The sequence below is a fragment of the Meriones unguiculatus genome, chromosome 7 (assembly GCF_030254825.1).
Source record: "Meriones unguiculatus strain TT.TT164.6M chromosome 7, Bangor_MerUng_6.1, whole genome shotgun sequence".
NCBI classification, from domain to species: Eukaryota; Metazoa; Chordata; class Mammalia; order Rodentia; family Muridae; genus Meriones; species Meriones unguiculatus.
Genome location: NC_083355.1, coordinates 26,432,677 through 26,449,375, shown reverse-complemented (window position 1 = coordinate 26,449,375; position 16,699 = coordinate 26,432,677). Strand labels below are relative to the sequence as shown.

At 54.7% G+C, this 16,699-nt stretch overlaps 1 protein-coding gene and 2 long non-coding RNA genes across 28 annotated transcripts in view; 2 read left to right on the top strand and 1 right to left on the bottom strand.

Annotated features, from left to right (window-relative positions):
- Positions 1-682: 682 nt before the first annotated feature.
- LOC132655164 (uncharacterized) lies at positions 683-4,759 on the top strand. Its single transcript, XR_009592833.1, has 3 exons — positions 683-1,241; positions 2,003-2,207; positions 4,622-4,759. It is a non-coding gene; the product is annotated as an uncharacterized LOC132655164 (long non-coding RNA).
- A 132-nt stretch (positions 4,760-4,891) lies between these two features.
- The window catches only part of Cacna1g (calcium voltage-gated channel subunit alpha1 G), a 63,100-nt gene continuing 51,292 nt past the window's right edge, over positions 4,892-16,699 (bottom strand). For 9 of the 26 annotated variants that reach the window (XM_060386914.1, XM_060386919.1, XM_060386915.1 and 6 more), the window contains 12 exons: positions 14,738-14,889; positions 13,824-13,933; positions 13,045-13,178; positions 12,740-12,810; positions 12,525-12,603; positions 12,303-12,424; positions 11,613-11,966; positions 10,782-10,925; positions 8,943-9,077; positions 7,304-7,481; positions 6,942-7,111; positions 4,892-5,958 (listed from right to left, as the gene is read on the bottom strand). In XM_060386914.1, the coding sequence (XP_060242897.1) occupies positions 5,227-5,958; positions 6,942-7,111; positions 7,304-7,481; positions 8,943-9,077; positions 10,782-10,925; positions 11,613-11,966; positions 12,303-12,424; positions 12,525-12,603; positions 12,740-12,810; positions 13,045-13,178; positions 13,824-13,933; positions 14,738-14,889 (2,381 nt within the window). In that variant the 3' untranslated portion in view covers positions 4,892-5,226. Of the gene's footprint in view, positions 5,959-6,941; positions 7,112-7,303; positions 7,482-8,942; positions 9,078-10,781; positions 10,926-11,612; positions 11,967-12,302; positions 12,425-12,524; positions 12,604-12,739; positions 12,811-13,044; positions 13,179-13,823; positions 13,934-14,737; positions 14,890-16,699 lie in introns of those variants that run through there. The other 17 variants (XM_060386930.1, XM_060386933.1, XM_060386931.1 and 14 more) reach the window with 5 other exon arrangements.
- Positions 6,355-8,943, top strand: LOC132655165 (uncharacterized). The gene is made up of 3 exons (XR_009592834.1): positions 6,355-6,601; positions 7,271-7,436; positions 8,264-8,943. It is a non-coding gene; the product is annotated as an uncharacterized LOC132655165 (long non-coding RNA).

Below are 16,699 nucleotides of genomic sequence, written 5' to 3'. Positions count from 1 at the left end.
AGCCAAAAAGCTGACGAGAGGAGCCACAGAGGCCATGTGGTTTGCGCTAAGACCTAGCGGGAATACAGTCTGGTGACCAATGCCTCACCCTCCTTTCCACCTGGCTGTGACGCCATACTAGATGGGCGATGCATGGGTGATGCCTCCCCCACCAGCGAGCATCCCAAATCAGGGATTTCCTGGCAAGAAAACAGCAAGAAAAGATCACTGCAAATGCAGAGCAGGTGTGACAGAGGGGACAGAAATCAGGGCAAAGGAGACAGGGAGACCCAGGCACAGGAAATGTCTCCTTGGGCAGGGCAGGTTGGAGCTAACAGAAGGGACAGTGTTGAAAAGCCATGCTACCTTTACGTCACCGTGTGGCTCCTTTAAAGAACACTGAAGTCTGGGAACACCAATGAATTATGCTCCAGCACACACCCTGCCCACCCACCCCTTTTCCGCCTTCCCAAGCAGCAGGCCTATTTCCTCCAGACTTCAGCCTGGTTGGAATGGCCTGGTCCCCTCCCACTCTCAGCAAGGCTGCCCTCTACCCCAGCCTGCTCCCCCGTCTAACTGGCATGCAGATGAGGGCTTGGCTACTGTGCACGATTCCAGAGTTTTTTTTTTTTTTTTTGCAAAGTAATAATTAATAGGCTCTGTGGGCCTCAGCCAAGCTCCTCCATTGGGATAGGGGCTCAGGCATGCGGAGGGTAGACTTTGTAGCGGAATTCCCTCCTGGAGTTTACTGGGCAGCTCATTCTTTGATGCACCTCATTTCACCCTATAGGTGGTACCAGTCCACAACCAAACGTGCTTTGAGAGTAAAGTCCTCTCCAACATGCCACTTCTATCTGGGGATTAGTTCGTTGGCCTTAGGTGGCATCATTGGCACCAGGGGCTTACCCTCCCTTTCCACCTGGATGTGGCTCCCACCCGCACACAGAGGACATATTCCAGTCCCAGCTCCCCTTTCTCCCCCCCAAGACAAGTTTTTCACTGTGAGCTGCTTCCTCTTTGGAGCTATACAATGCTTCTGTCTGTGGAAGGATCGGCCAGGGTTGGTATCGTCTTCCTGGATTCATCCCTCTTCAAGAGAGACCCTGGGTGGCACCAGCCGAGAGTGCTCTGTGCTGCCACCTGGTGTCTGATGCCCTCGCTACACTGCTGTCTCGGAGATGGGATGGGTTGGCAGCTCAGCGGGCCAGGAGAGAGGAAAAGAGACCATAGGGCACCAGGCTGTGATGGAAGAACGTTTGAAGGTGAGGCTGAAGCCTATTTGGAAAGTGGGTGGAGGCCTGGGTGGGGACAGGAAAGGAGAAGGGTGGAGACCGTGGTGATGAGGCAAGCAGGTTACCAGGGTATCAAAGGGCAGAGCCATTCTAGGCAAGGGTGTTGCCCAGAGACCTGCAGGGACTGCAGAACCTGCAGCAACTTGGAGTTCCTGGAAAGCACCCAGAGTTAAAGGTCAGGTTGGAGGCTAGTATCTCCCCAGGTGGGAGGCTGTGGACCCCTCTGACCCACCCCTCTAACACACACACACACACACACACACACACACACACACACGGAGAACGAATGTGCATTTCCAGAAACCAAACGTGAGGGTCCCCTAGCCTCCTTGTAAGCTTTATTTATTTTGCATAAGCGTGATTCCTCCCATTGCTTCCCATTCCCTCCTCAGAACAAACTGGGGTGGTGTGGGCTGCGGAAGGCCAGCCCTAGCGTCAGAAGTCTGCCTGTGTCGCCTCAGGCAAGTCCCTTAACCTCTGTGAACCTACTGCTGCCTGGAAAAAAAATGCTAGCCGGTGCTTCCCTTGCTTAGGCATTTGGAGGAGTGAGTGAGAGACTGCATGTGAGCCTCAGATTTGTTTTTAGCAGCAGCTCAGATCTCTCTTTCTTCCCAGTTCCCCACCCCCAGACAGGCCTTTTCCTGGAGCCCCGGGGGTGGAGAAAAACTGAAGCAGCCAAGCCTGAGGTGGAGGCCTGGGGCTCTTGACACAGTTTCCTCTTTGAACCCCAGGAAGAAGACTAAAGGAAGGTGAAGAACCCAGGGAGACAGATGCTCTGGCTTCCAGAGGCAACCCCACCCCCCATCTCAGAAGCCCCCGGGAGGTTCCAAGCCTGCTCTCTCCCCATCCCCACTTCCCCAAGATAACCGGGCACCGTTCAAAGAGCCAGCAGCTGCCTCTCTTCTACTTTCAAACCCTTGCAAGGAGAAACGCCAGGTGCTTTCCATCACCTGTTATTGTGTTGTTGGTGGGTTTCTGTTTGTTTGTTTTGGACAGGGAGTGTCATGTAGCCCAGGCTGGTCTGGATGACTTGACCCTCCTGCTTCCACCGTGCCTGGCTGACAAAGACTTTACAGTATTGGGAGAGTTGACCGCAATACTCTCCCTCAGATATCCACCTTGACTCCACAGTTAATATGTCCACAGCACCACCCAGATGCCCCTGTAGGCACTGTTTCATGCTAGAAGTGCTTGGGTCCACAGAGGGTGTGGGGCGGGGAATGGGAGATGGGGGGGTTGCCTTCTCACTGTTTGGATCACAGTAGATCTCCAGAGAACAACCCTAAAGCATACTCAGTCCTTAGCTTCCTTAGTCCTCACTGGGAAGAAAGAACAAGGGGAAAAGGGATGCTAGAGAGAATTAGGCATGCTATGCATTCCTCTAAGTGACTGCACTGCTGTGTATTTACAGAGGCAGGGAGGGTAAGGACGGAAGTAGGGGAGAGGGTTCAGCCTTTGCTTCACCTTGACCCGAAATCTCCTAACCCCAAGAAGGAATGGGGGTGGGAAATCCCAGAACCCCTCCTTTCTAAACCTCCCACCCACAGGGGACAGACAGCTACAGAATTTTACAAAAATATAAAAGCGTCATCTTTAGATCCAGGTGGCAAAACTCTAGGAATTTTGTACCGCTTCCCTAAAAAAGGAAGGAAGAAAAAAAAAAAAGAAAGAAAGAAAAGGCAGCTTTTACAAGCACCCCCTTTCTCCAGCTGAGAGGGCTGGAGGGGTCAGAGCTTGGCGCTATCATGCACGCAAGGGAGATCAAACCAGGTGTTTGCTCAACGAGTGGTATCATTTTTGCCCAAAAGAGCAACCAGAAAAAGCTCTCTCAGCTTAGGAAATAGGCCAGAGGATGAACGCCTGCAGGTCCAGCCTCCCAGCAACCAGCAACCTGGCACTTTGGGCTCCCAGCTGCCTTTGCAGATGGGGACTGTGAGTGAGAGATGGCGCTGAAGTCTCAAGAAACCAATCCAGGGCTGGGAGTGCAGCTCAGTGGTAGCTGCCTCAAATATGCAAAAAAAACCCTGGGTTTCGTTTCTACTCCAAGAACGCACGCACGCACGCACACAGACACACAGACACACACACACACACACAAACACACACACACACACACACACAGAACTGGTTTAAAGGGAGCACGGATGTTCAAGGGAATGGAGATGGGATGGATGTTTGGGGTGGGCTGATGGGTGACAGACAGGCTGGCTGAGTCTATGGTTACCTCCTTTTGGCACTGGGACTTCAAACAAGAGACTAGTGCCAGCAGTAGCACCAGAAAGGTGGCTCTAGGTCAGGTGTCTCTCCCGCACCTCTAACACCCTCCCACCCATCCCCATGCTGGTGGCCTTTCCCCCCCTTCCCTCCCCTCTAGCTCCCTCCTACCAGGCAAGCTGCAGCAGACCATGTAAGCAGCTTGGTTGTATCATTCATCACCCCTCAGGGAGCCAGCTCCCTAGCTCAGTATTCTGGCCACCACCAAAGCCCTCAGCTTCATCAGGTCACCCCTGGACTCCAGCCCTGGTCCCCACAGTCTCATCCTTGGGAGGGGGTAATCTGCTCTGTTTACACAGATCAATCTCAATAGCAGCGGGCAGGTAAATGAGGCCCAAGGCAAGAGACTCTGGCCCAGACACCTCAGGTCACCACCCAGCCAGAGAGTGTGGCAAATGCTGGGGTGGAAGAATAGGGCAGGAAAACCCAGAAGCGTTTGCCCCTCCCCCGCCAACTAGATTTAGATCTGCAGCAGCCAGAGGCCGCCTCGCAGCCTCCACTGGCCCCATTAACCAAAACAGCTTCATTATGCCAATTTCCAGCTTTCAATATGTGGCTGATAGCTGTCAGCAGAACTAGGAATTAATCTGGAATCCCTCACATTCCCTGAGCTGCCTGGTTCAGAGGACTCGATAAAGCTTTGATAGGAAAACAGAAGCCCCTGCTTCCAGCCCCTATCAGGCACAGCGTTCTCTTCTCCTCCATGCTGGCAGGGGAGGAGCAAGGATGGAGCCCTCCAGGGTTGGGCATTTGAGCTCTTCCTCTCTCAGGCACACAGCTCATAAATACCAGTGCACAAACACACACATACCCCTCCCCCCCACAGGCAACCCCAAATATTCCCTCCCACCACCCACTTTCCATCTCCAGGACTCTCCATGGTCATCTAAACACACCTATCTCTCCATCCCCTTTGCTTTTACTCTGGACTGTGATTAACTTTTTTTTATTTTGGAAAATTACTTTATTTTATATAGATATATAGATATGTATGTATGTATATATAAAAAGGTTCCATTTCATTTGTAAAATCTCTTTTTTTTTTTCTCTTTTTCTCTTTTTTTTTCCCCCTACAGAAAACGATGACGAGGTTAAAGGAGAAAATAAGTTACATGACAGTTTCCAAAATGGTTTTCGTTTTCCGCTGAAGATGGGCCACCGTTCGGTTGTAATACACACACGGTCCCAGCTTGTGCTTTACAAGAAGAGGGAACGTAACTAGACTGGTTATTTTAGGTTAAAATAGCCAAGAGACAGACGCCTTCGCCTCAAAAATATTCTGAGACACATAAAAGTAGAAGGAAACAAGTCTCCTCAGTCACAAAATGTCGTACATCCGGCATATACTAGATTCAATTAATTTAATAAAATAGAATATACATAGAGATTCTGCACAAACGTATTGCTTTCTCCCAACAGCTCCTGGTGTCGGGAGCGTCGGCCACACTGGGCTTCTCCCTCTCTTTCTTCCCGGAGGCAGAGGCGCCAGGGCTGTGTTCTCTTCAGACTCTCTCCGGGAAGTCCTGCTTTGTGATCCCCCAGCCACTAAATGAAGGCAGGCAGGCGAGGTGCCTCTTCGCTTACGCTGCTGCTTACGTGGGGCTTTTCAGAAACGCTGCCCAGGAGGCGGAGCTAGGATCTGCACCCGGAGGAGAAAGGTGAGAGGGAAAGTGGGTGGGACTCAGGGGTCCAGGTCTGACGGGTCAGAAGACAAACCAGAGAGACTCAGCGCGTCTTTCTTTGGGGAAGGTGAGGCAGCCGTGCTGTCAAGGGGGCTGGAGGCTGAGGGATCCTTGGAGTCACTGGATGGCGCCCTCCTCCTGAGGCAGACACCAGGACTGCATGGGGGCCGAGGGCCCTGGCTCTCCGGGGGGTCTATAGAGATACTGGGTGGGCTGAGTTTTTTCTTAGGCCGGCTCCCAGGACCCCCAAGAGGTTGGCCCCCCAGGCTTGAGGGACTTGGACATAGGTGGGGTTGGGAGCCGCTGTCCAGGCAGCTGACAGCAATGGAGTGTCTCCTCTGTTCGTCGAGCCACGACCCTGGCCTGCGCCGGCAGCTCTGGGCCTCTACACTGTAGCACTTCTTCAGGTCCCGTGGGGACATGGGTTCTTCCTGGCTGCTGGGTTGGAGGTCTCCTGAAATCCAGCTCAGCTCCGTGTCCAGCTCTAGGCTGCTTTTGGTCTCTGGAGGGTCCTTAGCCCAGCTGGGTTCCAGGCCTGGGCAAGGGGCTGGCGGGCGGATGTGCTTGGAGACCTTGCTCTGGCTGCCGGAACGCTGCTGCACCTGGATGCTCGACCCGCCCCAGAAGGATGAGGACCGGGTCAGAGGGCAGGAGGGCCCACTCACCTCTGACAGCACGTCTTCCCGGCTACCCAGGCCCTGCATGTCCAGGGAGTCAGTCCTTATTGCTGCCTGTAGGGAGTGGATGCAGGGTTCAGCCCAAGGCGGATTGGTCTTTTATCCGTTCTGTCAGGCTGGGCGTCCTGGACCCCCATGAAGCTGCAGGGCCATCCTGTTAGCTGCTCTCATTGAAGAGCTCATACCAGCTCTGCTTCCCAAACCGGCCCCCATTTTTGCCTCTAGCCTTTAGGGAGAGCAAGGCAGCAATTCCCTTGGCCTCGGATGCCCTTCCCAACTCACTCCGCTGAACATGGGTTTTCTGGGATGAGTACCTGGCAATCCACTTCAAGTAAAACTAACCCTTGGCTCTTCGGGGCTCCCTGCTACAATGCACACAGACGCTGTGCGGCTATAACCTGCGGCTGCAGTAAAATGACGGCATGTGTGCCTTTGTTCCGAGACTGAGCTCGGAGAGCAGGAGCTGCGTCCCAGGTCCTAGCAGCAGGGAGCTGCTTGGGGAGGGGGTGCAGGAGGAGGGGGCCATGCCCGCTCCCCAAGAGCATAGGGCTAACAGTTATTTGCATTTCTGTGCTCAGGAGCCACAGATGTCAACACAAGGCACACAAGCCTCTATTAGTCACTCTGGTTCACGGACGATAGATCCCAGGGTTGGCCAGAAGTACAGACACATAAAATCCTGCCTCGTGTTCCCCAGGTTAGCCCACAGTGTGAAGAATTGGGGGAAACTCTGGGATTGGGAGCGTTCATACCTGGGTACCACCTGCACTGAATGTCTGTTGCCCTGGCAACAACTGCTCCCTGGACCCTAGGCCTCCTCAGCGAAGGAGGTGCGTGCATGGGGTGGGGGACAGACTCCAGTCACTTCTGCTTTACCCAGTACGGTGCCCCTAGTACCTAGAGCTGCTTTATCATAGCACGCAATATGTATCTGCTGCAAGTATCAAAGTACCCATTCTGGTCATTACCAACCGCAAAGGGATTCTAGCAGAGGGCCCCAGCCCAGAGCCCAGGTCCAGCCTTTCAGACTTGCTTACCTGGCGCCTGAGAGGCCTTTGAGCCAGAGGGGAGCGGCCAGGTGGGGGTAGTTTAGGGATGGCGCCCCATGTGGAGGCCCCATGGGGCTGGAGCAGATAGGGTGCGTCTTTGGGAAGCTGAAGGATGCAGCTGGTGTCTGCTGGTTGGGAGTGAACAGACAAGATGGAGCCTGTAGAGAAGGGTAAGTAGAGAGTAGTCTCTGAGGCCTCCAATTAGGGGCCTCTGGCCATCACTGCCCTGGGATGAAAGCTACTTCTTCCAGTCTAGGCATTCCCCTTTCGCCCAGGGTTTCCTCAAAATGAGAGATAACTTCTTTCCTTGGTTTTAGGTTGGTTCTCCCTGAGCGGGCTAAGCTTGGTACCTGACTGGGCTTTGGGGAGCCCCCAGCCCCCACGTCCTAGGGATCTCTCAGCAGCGCTCCCATGGCGGCACATGTAGCTGTCATTGGGCAGAGAGTGTGTCCGGCTGACACCAGACTTCCTCACAGTCAACAGGTCTGGTCCCAGGGGGACTGGCATCTCCTCGGGGTGGGGTACCATCTGCAAAAGGATCAGGGGAATTGGGTGAAGAGCATGCAAGCTGGGGTTGGTAGCTGAGGAAAAGCTAGACAGCAGGAACTAAGCCTTCCCCCTCCAGACCCGCAGTCCTCCCCACACCCTCCTCCACACCCTCCTAGGCCAAGGTGATGGGCATGAGCATGGCAGGAGAGGGGAAGACATACAGTGAATCTCTATATACAGGGAGGAAGGCAGGGAGAGCATGCCCACAGGATCACCTGTGAGTCTCTGGGCTGGGGATGTTGGAGCACTAAGAGGGATGGGAGAAGAGAGAGCAGCCCCCAACACTGCATGTGGTCCTCTTAGAGAGTCTGAAAGTTACCCCAGGGCTCAACAGGGGACAAGGCCTGAGCTGGATTCACACAGGTTAAATGACAGGTAAACACAAGGGGCATGTCCCAACCTAGACTCCAGAGCTAATTTAACCACACAGAGATTCTGGAGGGTGGAGGTGGGTAGCAAGTCCTGAGCCCTGGGGTCTCAGTATTGCCTCAGTGGACAGACTTGGGGTGGGGATGGGTTTGGGAAACCTGTTTCAAAGAAAGGCAGTTATCAGCCCCAAACCCTAGAATAGAGAACCAAGGCCAGATCCCAAGAGTTTCTCTCCCCCTTGAGAATCCTTTTTCCAGGGTGACCCATTTCCAGTTCTTAGGGAGGCTCAAAGCTCTTTTTCCCACGTGGGCTCAGTTGGTTACAGTCCCTACAACCAGAGGATGGCTGTGCTGAATACAGTCTGAATCTTTCCCTTCTATTCTCAATCCCAGGATCCACTGCTTCCGACCAGCCACACCCTCTGGAGATCCTCCTAGCCTTTGACCAAGACCCTGCCTCGGCTGGCCTGGGGCTGGCCTGGATCTCACAACAGAAGGAACTGACCGACGAGAGGAGGGGGCTGCTCACTGTCAGAGGGGCAGAGGGAAACCGAGGGAGGGTAGTAAGGTCAAAGTAGCAAGAAGCCCCCAGACTTGTTGAGGACAGGAGACAAGGACACACAGGGACAGGAGACAGGGACAGTTCCCAGGGGGAAAAGGGCATGGTGGTGGCAGCAGAGGTGTGGGTTTCACCCAGGAAACCAGTGAGTCTCATGAGGGAGAGGCAGGAAGAGCAGGGCAGGGAAGGAGGGTTGGCTGGTACAGGGCTCCAAAGACAGAACCTGGCTCCCAAGCCACTTCTGTTTTGGGCTGTCGTTCCTGGAATAACCCTGTCACCCGTGTAGCCCTGTGGGCTGGGTCTCAGTTTCATCTTATCTAATTCCTTTATTCCCCCCTGGTTGGTGGAGGGGAGGGACACAAGGAAGAATTCATGCCAGCAAAGGCTGGGGCACGTTGTGCCCACATTTGAATGCCTCTGGGTAGGACCTGGGCACAGAGTGGGAGGGAGTTCTGGAGCCCTGCAGCCAGCCTAGCCCAGGCTGGGGGAGCAGCAAGGGGTGTGTACATGTACATTGCTCTCCAGGGCACTAAGTAAGAGTGTGTGAGTGTCATCAGGCAAAGAGTCATCCGTCAGAGCTAGAGAGCAGGACGGTTCAGACACAATCTCTGACGTCAGAGACAGAGCCTCCATCTCAGCTAGAGGGATCTAGACAGGAGAGAGATGAGCAGGCATGAGAAACCAGGACGCACACTCGGCACACTCACAGCCCCCACTTCCCCTTGCCACAAAGCAGGGAGAAAAGGCAGCCCCGTTTTACTCCCCACCCCTAGCCCATTCTACCCACAGCACCTCCCCTCTCCCACTTCAACCCCCTGCTCTGATCAGAGAGTCTGCAGCAGGCACCAAAGAGACAGAGCAAACGCTTGGCAAAGCAAAGAGACCAAGAGACGCAGAAACACATTCTAAAGATACCCCGGGCATCTTGGCAGCCCCCTCCCACACCACCACCACCCAGGGAGAGAGCGGAGGGGAGGGCTTCCACTCTCAAAAAGATGATAAAAAAAAAGAACGAAGACAGGCCAGCAAAGCCTCGTCTCCTCTCTGCAGACAGAGCAGCGTGGTGGAGGGGGGGGGGGGCTGGGGACAATGCCACCAATCTGAGGGCTGTTTTCTGCCTATTCTCTTTGCTTCCAAAAGCCTAGCAGGACTTGGCCTGCCCCCAGATTCTGGCTTCTCCCCTCACGGGCCCTCCTTCGTCTGACTGCAACCTGCTCCCCCTCTCCAATGCGGGCCTTGAAAAGCACTCTTCCAGCTTGTATGAAGGGGTGTGTGTGTGTGTGTGTGTGTGTGTGTGTGTGTGTGTGTGCGCTCTGGCTACCATATCACCTGGCTGGCTCACCTGCAGGCTACCGGTAGGGAGGCTGGGGGGGGGGAAGTGGTGTTGAGGTAAGTGGGCTGTTCTGATCAGTGTCCTATCTGTCCTCACCTCTACCTTTCCTGTGTGCCTAGTTGAGAATGGGGGTGGGGGAGCATGGGGGAGCCTGGGGAAGGGAGTGGCTGGGTTCCTTTTCCTACTGATCATTCTAGGCCACTGCTGGGTCTGAGACTGAATCCTACCAAGAGTCCTGGGTCTTTACCATGTGAAAATAACTGTTTTCTACCAGGCTAAAGGCTGTTTAGGAGCCTGGGGGCTGATCCCTTCTCCCAGCAGGGTCTGCACCACTAGGCTTCAGTTAGAGTCCATACCCATCGCCTTAACCCACCCTAGATCTCTAGACCCTGACCCGGGGTGATGGTCGGGAACTAAAGGAGTATTGGGCCAATGGGAGGAGAGCTGGAGGGACCAAGGGCTGTTGCTCAGGGTAAGCTGGCTGTGGGGAGGAATGGCATTGGGTGAGGAAATACTTCTCCTTTATGTCCTGGAATTCACTTCTCTTCCTTCAGGACAGGAGACTGCCTAAGTTAGTCCTCATCGTGTCCAGTGGGCTTTGTGCTTACAAGGCCACCAGAGGAGTGTGGATGGGTACTGGACACTACAGACTAGCTAAAACTGGCCCCTCTGTGGGTCCCATGGCCACTTGCACTAGCCTCAGAGGCTTTTCTCACCTGGACCCGATACCTAACCTCTTTTACCCCTCAAGTCCCATCTCTTCTCTCTTCCGGATTCTCTCTTACGAACCTCTGCAAGCCCCTCTTCCATCCCTCTCTCTCCCTTGAAAGGAAGATCTTCCTACTGCCCAGAGCCTGCAGTGCCCTCCCCAACTGCCTCTGGCCAGGGACAGTGCTCAACCCTATGGCCCTGGAACTGCTCTTTCTCTAGACACCCAGTGGGCAGGCAATACCCCCAGCCACCCCGGAAGCACAGCACAGCATGGCACAGCTCAGGAGCACATGACGGGGCACAGTAACCTGTGGGTCGGAGCCACCCCGGCTGGGGGCGGAAGGGAAGGCAGAGGGCTGGCCCCCTGGGCCTGCCAGCTCGTCCATCAGCTTCAGCTCCCCCTCCAGGGAGCCCTGGATCAGCAGGGAGATGGTGTCAAACAGCTGTCTGTCCTGGGAGGACCAGCCCATAAGGGGAGCCGGAGAGCCAAGGGAGCAGGGGTCAGAGGGGCAACAGTGAGAAGTGTCAGGGAAGGGGGGTTCAAAAGGGGTAGAGAGAGCAAGTGGAAGTGAAACCCACATGACATGCACACACAAATATACACACACACACATACACACATACATACATACATACATACATACACAAACATACAGCAACAGAGAGATGAGAAAGAGGAGCATTGGGGAAGGTGCAGGAAGAAGGGGGAGATGGGGGATGAGAATGATCAGGATCCACAGGGGAGAGGGAGAGATAAAGAGAAGATGAAAGGACGGGGGAGGTAAGTGTAGGAAGGAGGTTTGACAATCGGGTAAGGATAAAAAAGAAACAGGAAGGAAACAGAGAACTTAGCCTTGAACCTAAGAGCCTAGAAGGGGAAGCCACACTGGGCTAGAGGAGCTAGCAAGTCTGCCCCTGCTTTGCTAGAGGGTTGACATATAAAGCGAATATGGGCAGCCATTCTGGGAAGGGGCATGTGGTGGCTAGTCCCTCAACATCAAGGTAAGAGGAGCAGGAGGATGGAGGAGAAGCCCTAGGGCCTGCTGGGCCCCTCTATGCTCCCACTGAGCTGCTGTTTGCCCTGCCCTCCCTGCCCCTTTCCTGCCCCATGGCCCTTCCGAAGGGGCGCTGTCGCTCACCGTGGGGTGCTCAAAGGAGAAGCCCGAGGCTGCTCCAATGTGGGCCATGGTGTGTGGAGCCCCAGGCTTAGGGCTGTCAGAACTATTGGCACCCTCCACCCCAGGCCAGAGGAAGGGGCTGCCCAGCGGGGAGTGGGGCTGCGGGCTGAGGGTCTTCATCTCCAGCTCCAGCTCGGCCTCCAGCTCGGCTTCCTCCTTTGCCTCCTTGTTGCTCTCCTCCAGGTGCTTCATCAGCACGGCTATGACCACGTTGACCAGCACAAACTGGGCCGTGAGCACGAATGACACGAAGTAGATGGGTGAGATGACAGTGTTGTAGCAGGTGGACTCCTGGTCGCAGTCCCGGAGGGTGTCCTGTGGAGGGTGTCAAGGGCAGAGGCGTGAGGGTGGGGAGGACAGACGGAGCTGTCATGGAAGATCAAGAGTGCCGAGGGAGGAGGACCTGGGTGAGAAGGGAGATCAGTGTCCTGATGATAGAAGGGGATTTGATGACCGCTTGGGGAAGCATGCAGGAGTCAGAGCACGTCCTGAGAAGGAGTCCAGAGGGTCTGACAAGGGCAACAAGCTTTTATAACATGCTTTTATTCATGGCTAATGCATCTTCTCAAAGAATCTTGGGCCAGAGGCTAGGGCGTCCCTCCCTGTTGTCCCAGCAGCCTTGGGAGGGGTCCCCATCTTGTGGGCTCTCACCTTCATGATGCCGTTCCAGTTGTCACCAGTGGAGACTCGGAAGAGGGTCAGAAAGGCCATACCAAAATTCCTAAAGGTGGCATGCCGGCCCAGGCCCTCACAGGGGTGTGTCTCATCACACTCTGGGGGAAGAGGGGAGAGGAGAGAAGCCATGTTAGTCTCATGATCTCCCCCCCCCATCTCCATCCCAGCTCCTCCACCATCCTCACAACCTCAACTCACCCAGGTCTCCAAAGAGCTCCACGCCCAGAGCTGCAAAGATGAAAAACAATAACATGAAGAGAAGTCCCAGGTTCCCCACCTGGAGAAGAGGAAAAGAAATGGAAAAGATGCTGCTGGCTCTCCAGTCAGCTTCCCGGAGGCCCCTGCCCTTTTGGAGGGCACCTCCTCCTCCCCAGGAGGACCCTTCCCCTCTGCCCACCCCACCTCCCAGCTACCTGGGGCAGGGCCTGCATCACCGTGTCCAGCAGCGCCCGCATGCCCACAGCCATCTTCAGCAGCTTCAGCACTGCAGAACAGGACGGTGTCATGAGCTGGCCCTTCTGGGTCCCCCCGTCACATAGCCGGGAGAGCCAGGCCGGGCTGGAGCTGGTGGGATGGTCCACCCGTACCCCAGCCCACTCGTGGTGAACAAGCCCCTATGGAGGAAGCCCCTGGGAACCCATGGCCATCCTCACAACCGACTCTTTCCATCCCCCTCTGCAGGGGGAAGGCAGGGAAGAGTGCTGATGGTCGGACCTACCTCGGGCAATGCGGAGCACCCTCATGATACGGATGATGGTAGGGTTGATCGGCAGCGAAGCATTGACCTCAATCTCCTCCAGCGTGATGCCCATGATGGACAGAAGCACAATAGCCAGGTCCAGCTGGTTCCACCTGGAAAATCAGGAATGCAGCACCCTGAGTGGGGGGCAGGGGCCTGGGGGAAGGTGCCATGGTGGCATGGAAAAGTAGAACTGGGAAGGGCTTTTCATTTGTAAACATTACTTCTAACCCCTACCCCACCTACGGTGCTTTGCTACATTTCTCAAGCTGAACTCAAACTCTCCTCCTCTCTCAGCCTGGCGGCCAAAGCACCTGGCCTCATCTGTCTTTGTTCTCAGCATTCATGTGTTTCCTTTGGAGCAATCACTGCTCTAAGTAAGAGCTCTGACAGGAATAGTGTTAGCTCACATTTCACAGATGAGGGAATGAGGCACACCCAAAGTCACCAGTCACTAAGTAGTGGAACTAGGATTCAGATCCAACCCAGGTAGTCTGGCTCCAAGCTCTGTGGCTAAAAGCTCCATCCAAGGCTACAGCGATTTCATGCTGCCAAAGCCCTCTAAGCTTTGCCTTGTCATATTCTGAGACCCGTCCCTTAAGCCCCGGATCCCTGACCACCATCACCATCAGTTCTAGGGTTGCAGCTGGACTCCCAGAGTTAAGAAAGGTCTTCAGGCTCAAAGCCTTCTGGGTATTTCCCCAGGAGACACACCTCTACTTACTCCCAACTCTCTCAGACCCCCCCTCCGCCATTACCTGTCCTGGAAGAACCGGCGGAAGCCAAAGGCCACAAGTTTGAAAACTGACTCCAAGACGAAGATGACGGTGAAGATGTAATTGCAGATCTTCAGAGCCTCGTCCAGGATCTGGCAGGGGTGGGGGCCAGAGGCAAGGTCCCTTTAAACCCAAGGCTGAAGCCCATCCCACCCCCTTATCACCATACCTCCCAGAGTGGGGTGAAGCTAAGGAGCCTGTTTTTCCCATTCCCTGCCCTGATGGATGACCAGGAGCCATCATCCCATGCAAACCTGGCACTTAATTTCCCCTTACGAGGTAGTGAGGAGCACAAGAGAGTGTGCCAGAGCACTAAGTCTGGAAAGAGGTTTGCATGTTATCAGTTCACCCTCCTCCCCGTACAGATGGGGAAACTGGGGGCTGGAAGGTAAATGAGAGGGGAGACTGGAAACAGATGCATCTGGGGGTCACCTATTCACTAGAGTCTAAATACATTCCTTTTTTTATTTGTTTTGTTTTTCGAGACAGGGTTTCTCTGTGTAGCCTCCGCTGTCCTGGACTCGCTTTGTAGATCAGGCTGGCCTCGATCCAGGTGTGTGCCACCTTGCCCGGCTGAGTTTAAGTCTTGAAGGGTAAACAGCGGTTCGTCTTCTTCACCTTCCGTGGCCCAGAGCCATACATACTATATGGCTCAATGAAAACACACTGGTTCCCTACTTCCTAGCTGTGTGACCTTGGCCAAGCCAACTAACCTACAGAGACTCGGAGTCTTCATTATTATAACGCAAAGGTGATACCCACCTCCAAGGAGACTGCTGAAGGTACAAGGACCCACATAGTAGTCCCAGCACTTGCCTGACACCCAGCGGCTATAGTTCAGGTTGTTGCCTCACCTGGCAAGATCCCAAGGCCTTTGGCCCACCACTTGCCCTTACCTGGGGCTGCTGGTAATGTTCCATGGCCATAGTGACCACATTCAGCCCGATGACGCCAGTGATGAAGAGGTCTAGGTAGTGGCTGGTACACAGGTGGTGGACGAGGAGCCGGAAACGTGAATAGTCTGAGTAGTAGGGCTTGCACTGGGCTTCTGGTGGGGGCAGAAAGGACAGTAGAGGGCAAACATCAGGGCCTGTCCCCTCCACCCCTCCACCCACAGCCCCTCTCTGCTGCCAGCCTCTACTGCCAGTGCTGAAACATTCCGGGTCACCAGCACCCCCCCCACTCTCCCAGCTACCCTTTGCAGGAGAATGGCTGTTTTAGCCTGTCCCCTGTCAAGCATCTACTGCCTGCGGTCAGGGCAGAATGGGGTGAGGACATGCAGAGCCCCTCCACTACACTAGACGCTGGGTGAGCCTGTATCCTAGGGCAGCCTCTAAATTACTCGCCAGCACCTCAGAACACCTCTCATTCCGCGCTCAGGAGCAAAGGTGGATCAATAAGATGAAAGATCCCATCTAATCGGGCTCAGAGGGAGCTCCAGCCACAGAGGCAAAGGCAGCGATGCCTTTTCCCAAGCTCAGCGCCTGGGGCTGCTAAAGAAATTACACAGAGCTGGGATTTGTGATAGGACCAGAGATTGGAAATTGGACATCTTGGCTGCCCGCTGACCTACCACAGGGCCTCCAGAGGACTGTGCCCCAGACTCCCCACAGCCTCATGTGGAGAAGGTAGATGCGGAGGTCCGGGGCTCTGCTCTGTCCCAGACTCAGGCTAGGACAGACTCACCCAGTTTCTAATGAGGCAGTACCCAGCCTATCCTGGGTATTGGGGTGGCCTGATGCCACAGGCAGGGCTGGAAGTGCTGTCTGAGATCTGTCACAGGCATAGGGTTGCTCTTGTAATTAGCTGACCACTTGGAAAAGTCACAGTGCCAGAAGGTTATCTTGCCAAGAAGGCGAGAGAAATATGGGGGCAGATTTCAGGGGCCCCTCCTCCAGGTGCTGAAGTAAGGGCCAGGCCAAGGTGGGGGACAACACTATCTGGAAATGTACCAACATTGGTTCCACAGAAAGCCACACAGAAGGAAAAGAGCCCCCACTGGGAAGGCATGGGCAGCCTCAGGTCCCAGACAGCCCTTCTCCTCGTAGGAAGTATTGGCAGAAGCCAGACAGCGAGGCCTACAGCCTCTGAGGCCCATGCCGGGGACCAGCTGGCACAAGGGTGGCAGAAAGCTTTGGGCCCAGGCCAGCTCAAATACAACTATCTTTTCCCATGCAGAGGATTCCTTCACAGAGAGGTAAACTGAGGCAGGGAATGGCCTGGGGGCTAAGTCCCCACCAAAAGCCAAAGGAAGAAGAGTGTCCAGGAGTGGCAGGTTTGGCTTTGCAGACTACTCTGCAAGCCCACCCGACCCTCTCCACATCGACCGTAAAGTGTGGATAACCAGGGCCACAGACCCAACAAGGCTAGGTGCACCTCACAGGTGCCTGAGGTGATCTCTTTGCTTTCAGAGGCTGGCCAGCCAAGTGTGGCTTTGTTTGCTCAGGTGGCCTTCCTGACACCCAAGAACATGGGAAGTGGGGAGGCCAGAGGCGAGGGGTGCCATGAGACCACAGGTCATCCACACCCGATGGTGGAGGGTGGTTGGGCCAGCCAAGACCTCTTTCTTCCTTCCTTCCTTCAGTACCATGAGAACCAGAGGGCGCTAGTTGCCCTGCTTTGCCTTAGCAGCCGGAACTCTTTCTCTGCATTAATCTCCATAAATGCCGAGAACACCCGATCTCATTATGCTAAAATATGAATGGAGAATTAACTAAAATGTTTGAATACAATTAGGTTAGAAGAAGCGGCTCTTTATTAGCGCCGTTATTAGTTGAGACAATGTCGAGGGGAGGCTGGAAGGGAGAAGTCCCCTCACCCCTCACCCCCTTTACCCCAATCTGACTATTGTAACAGGT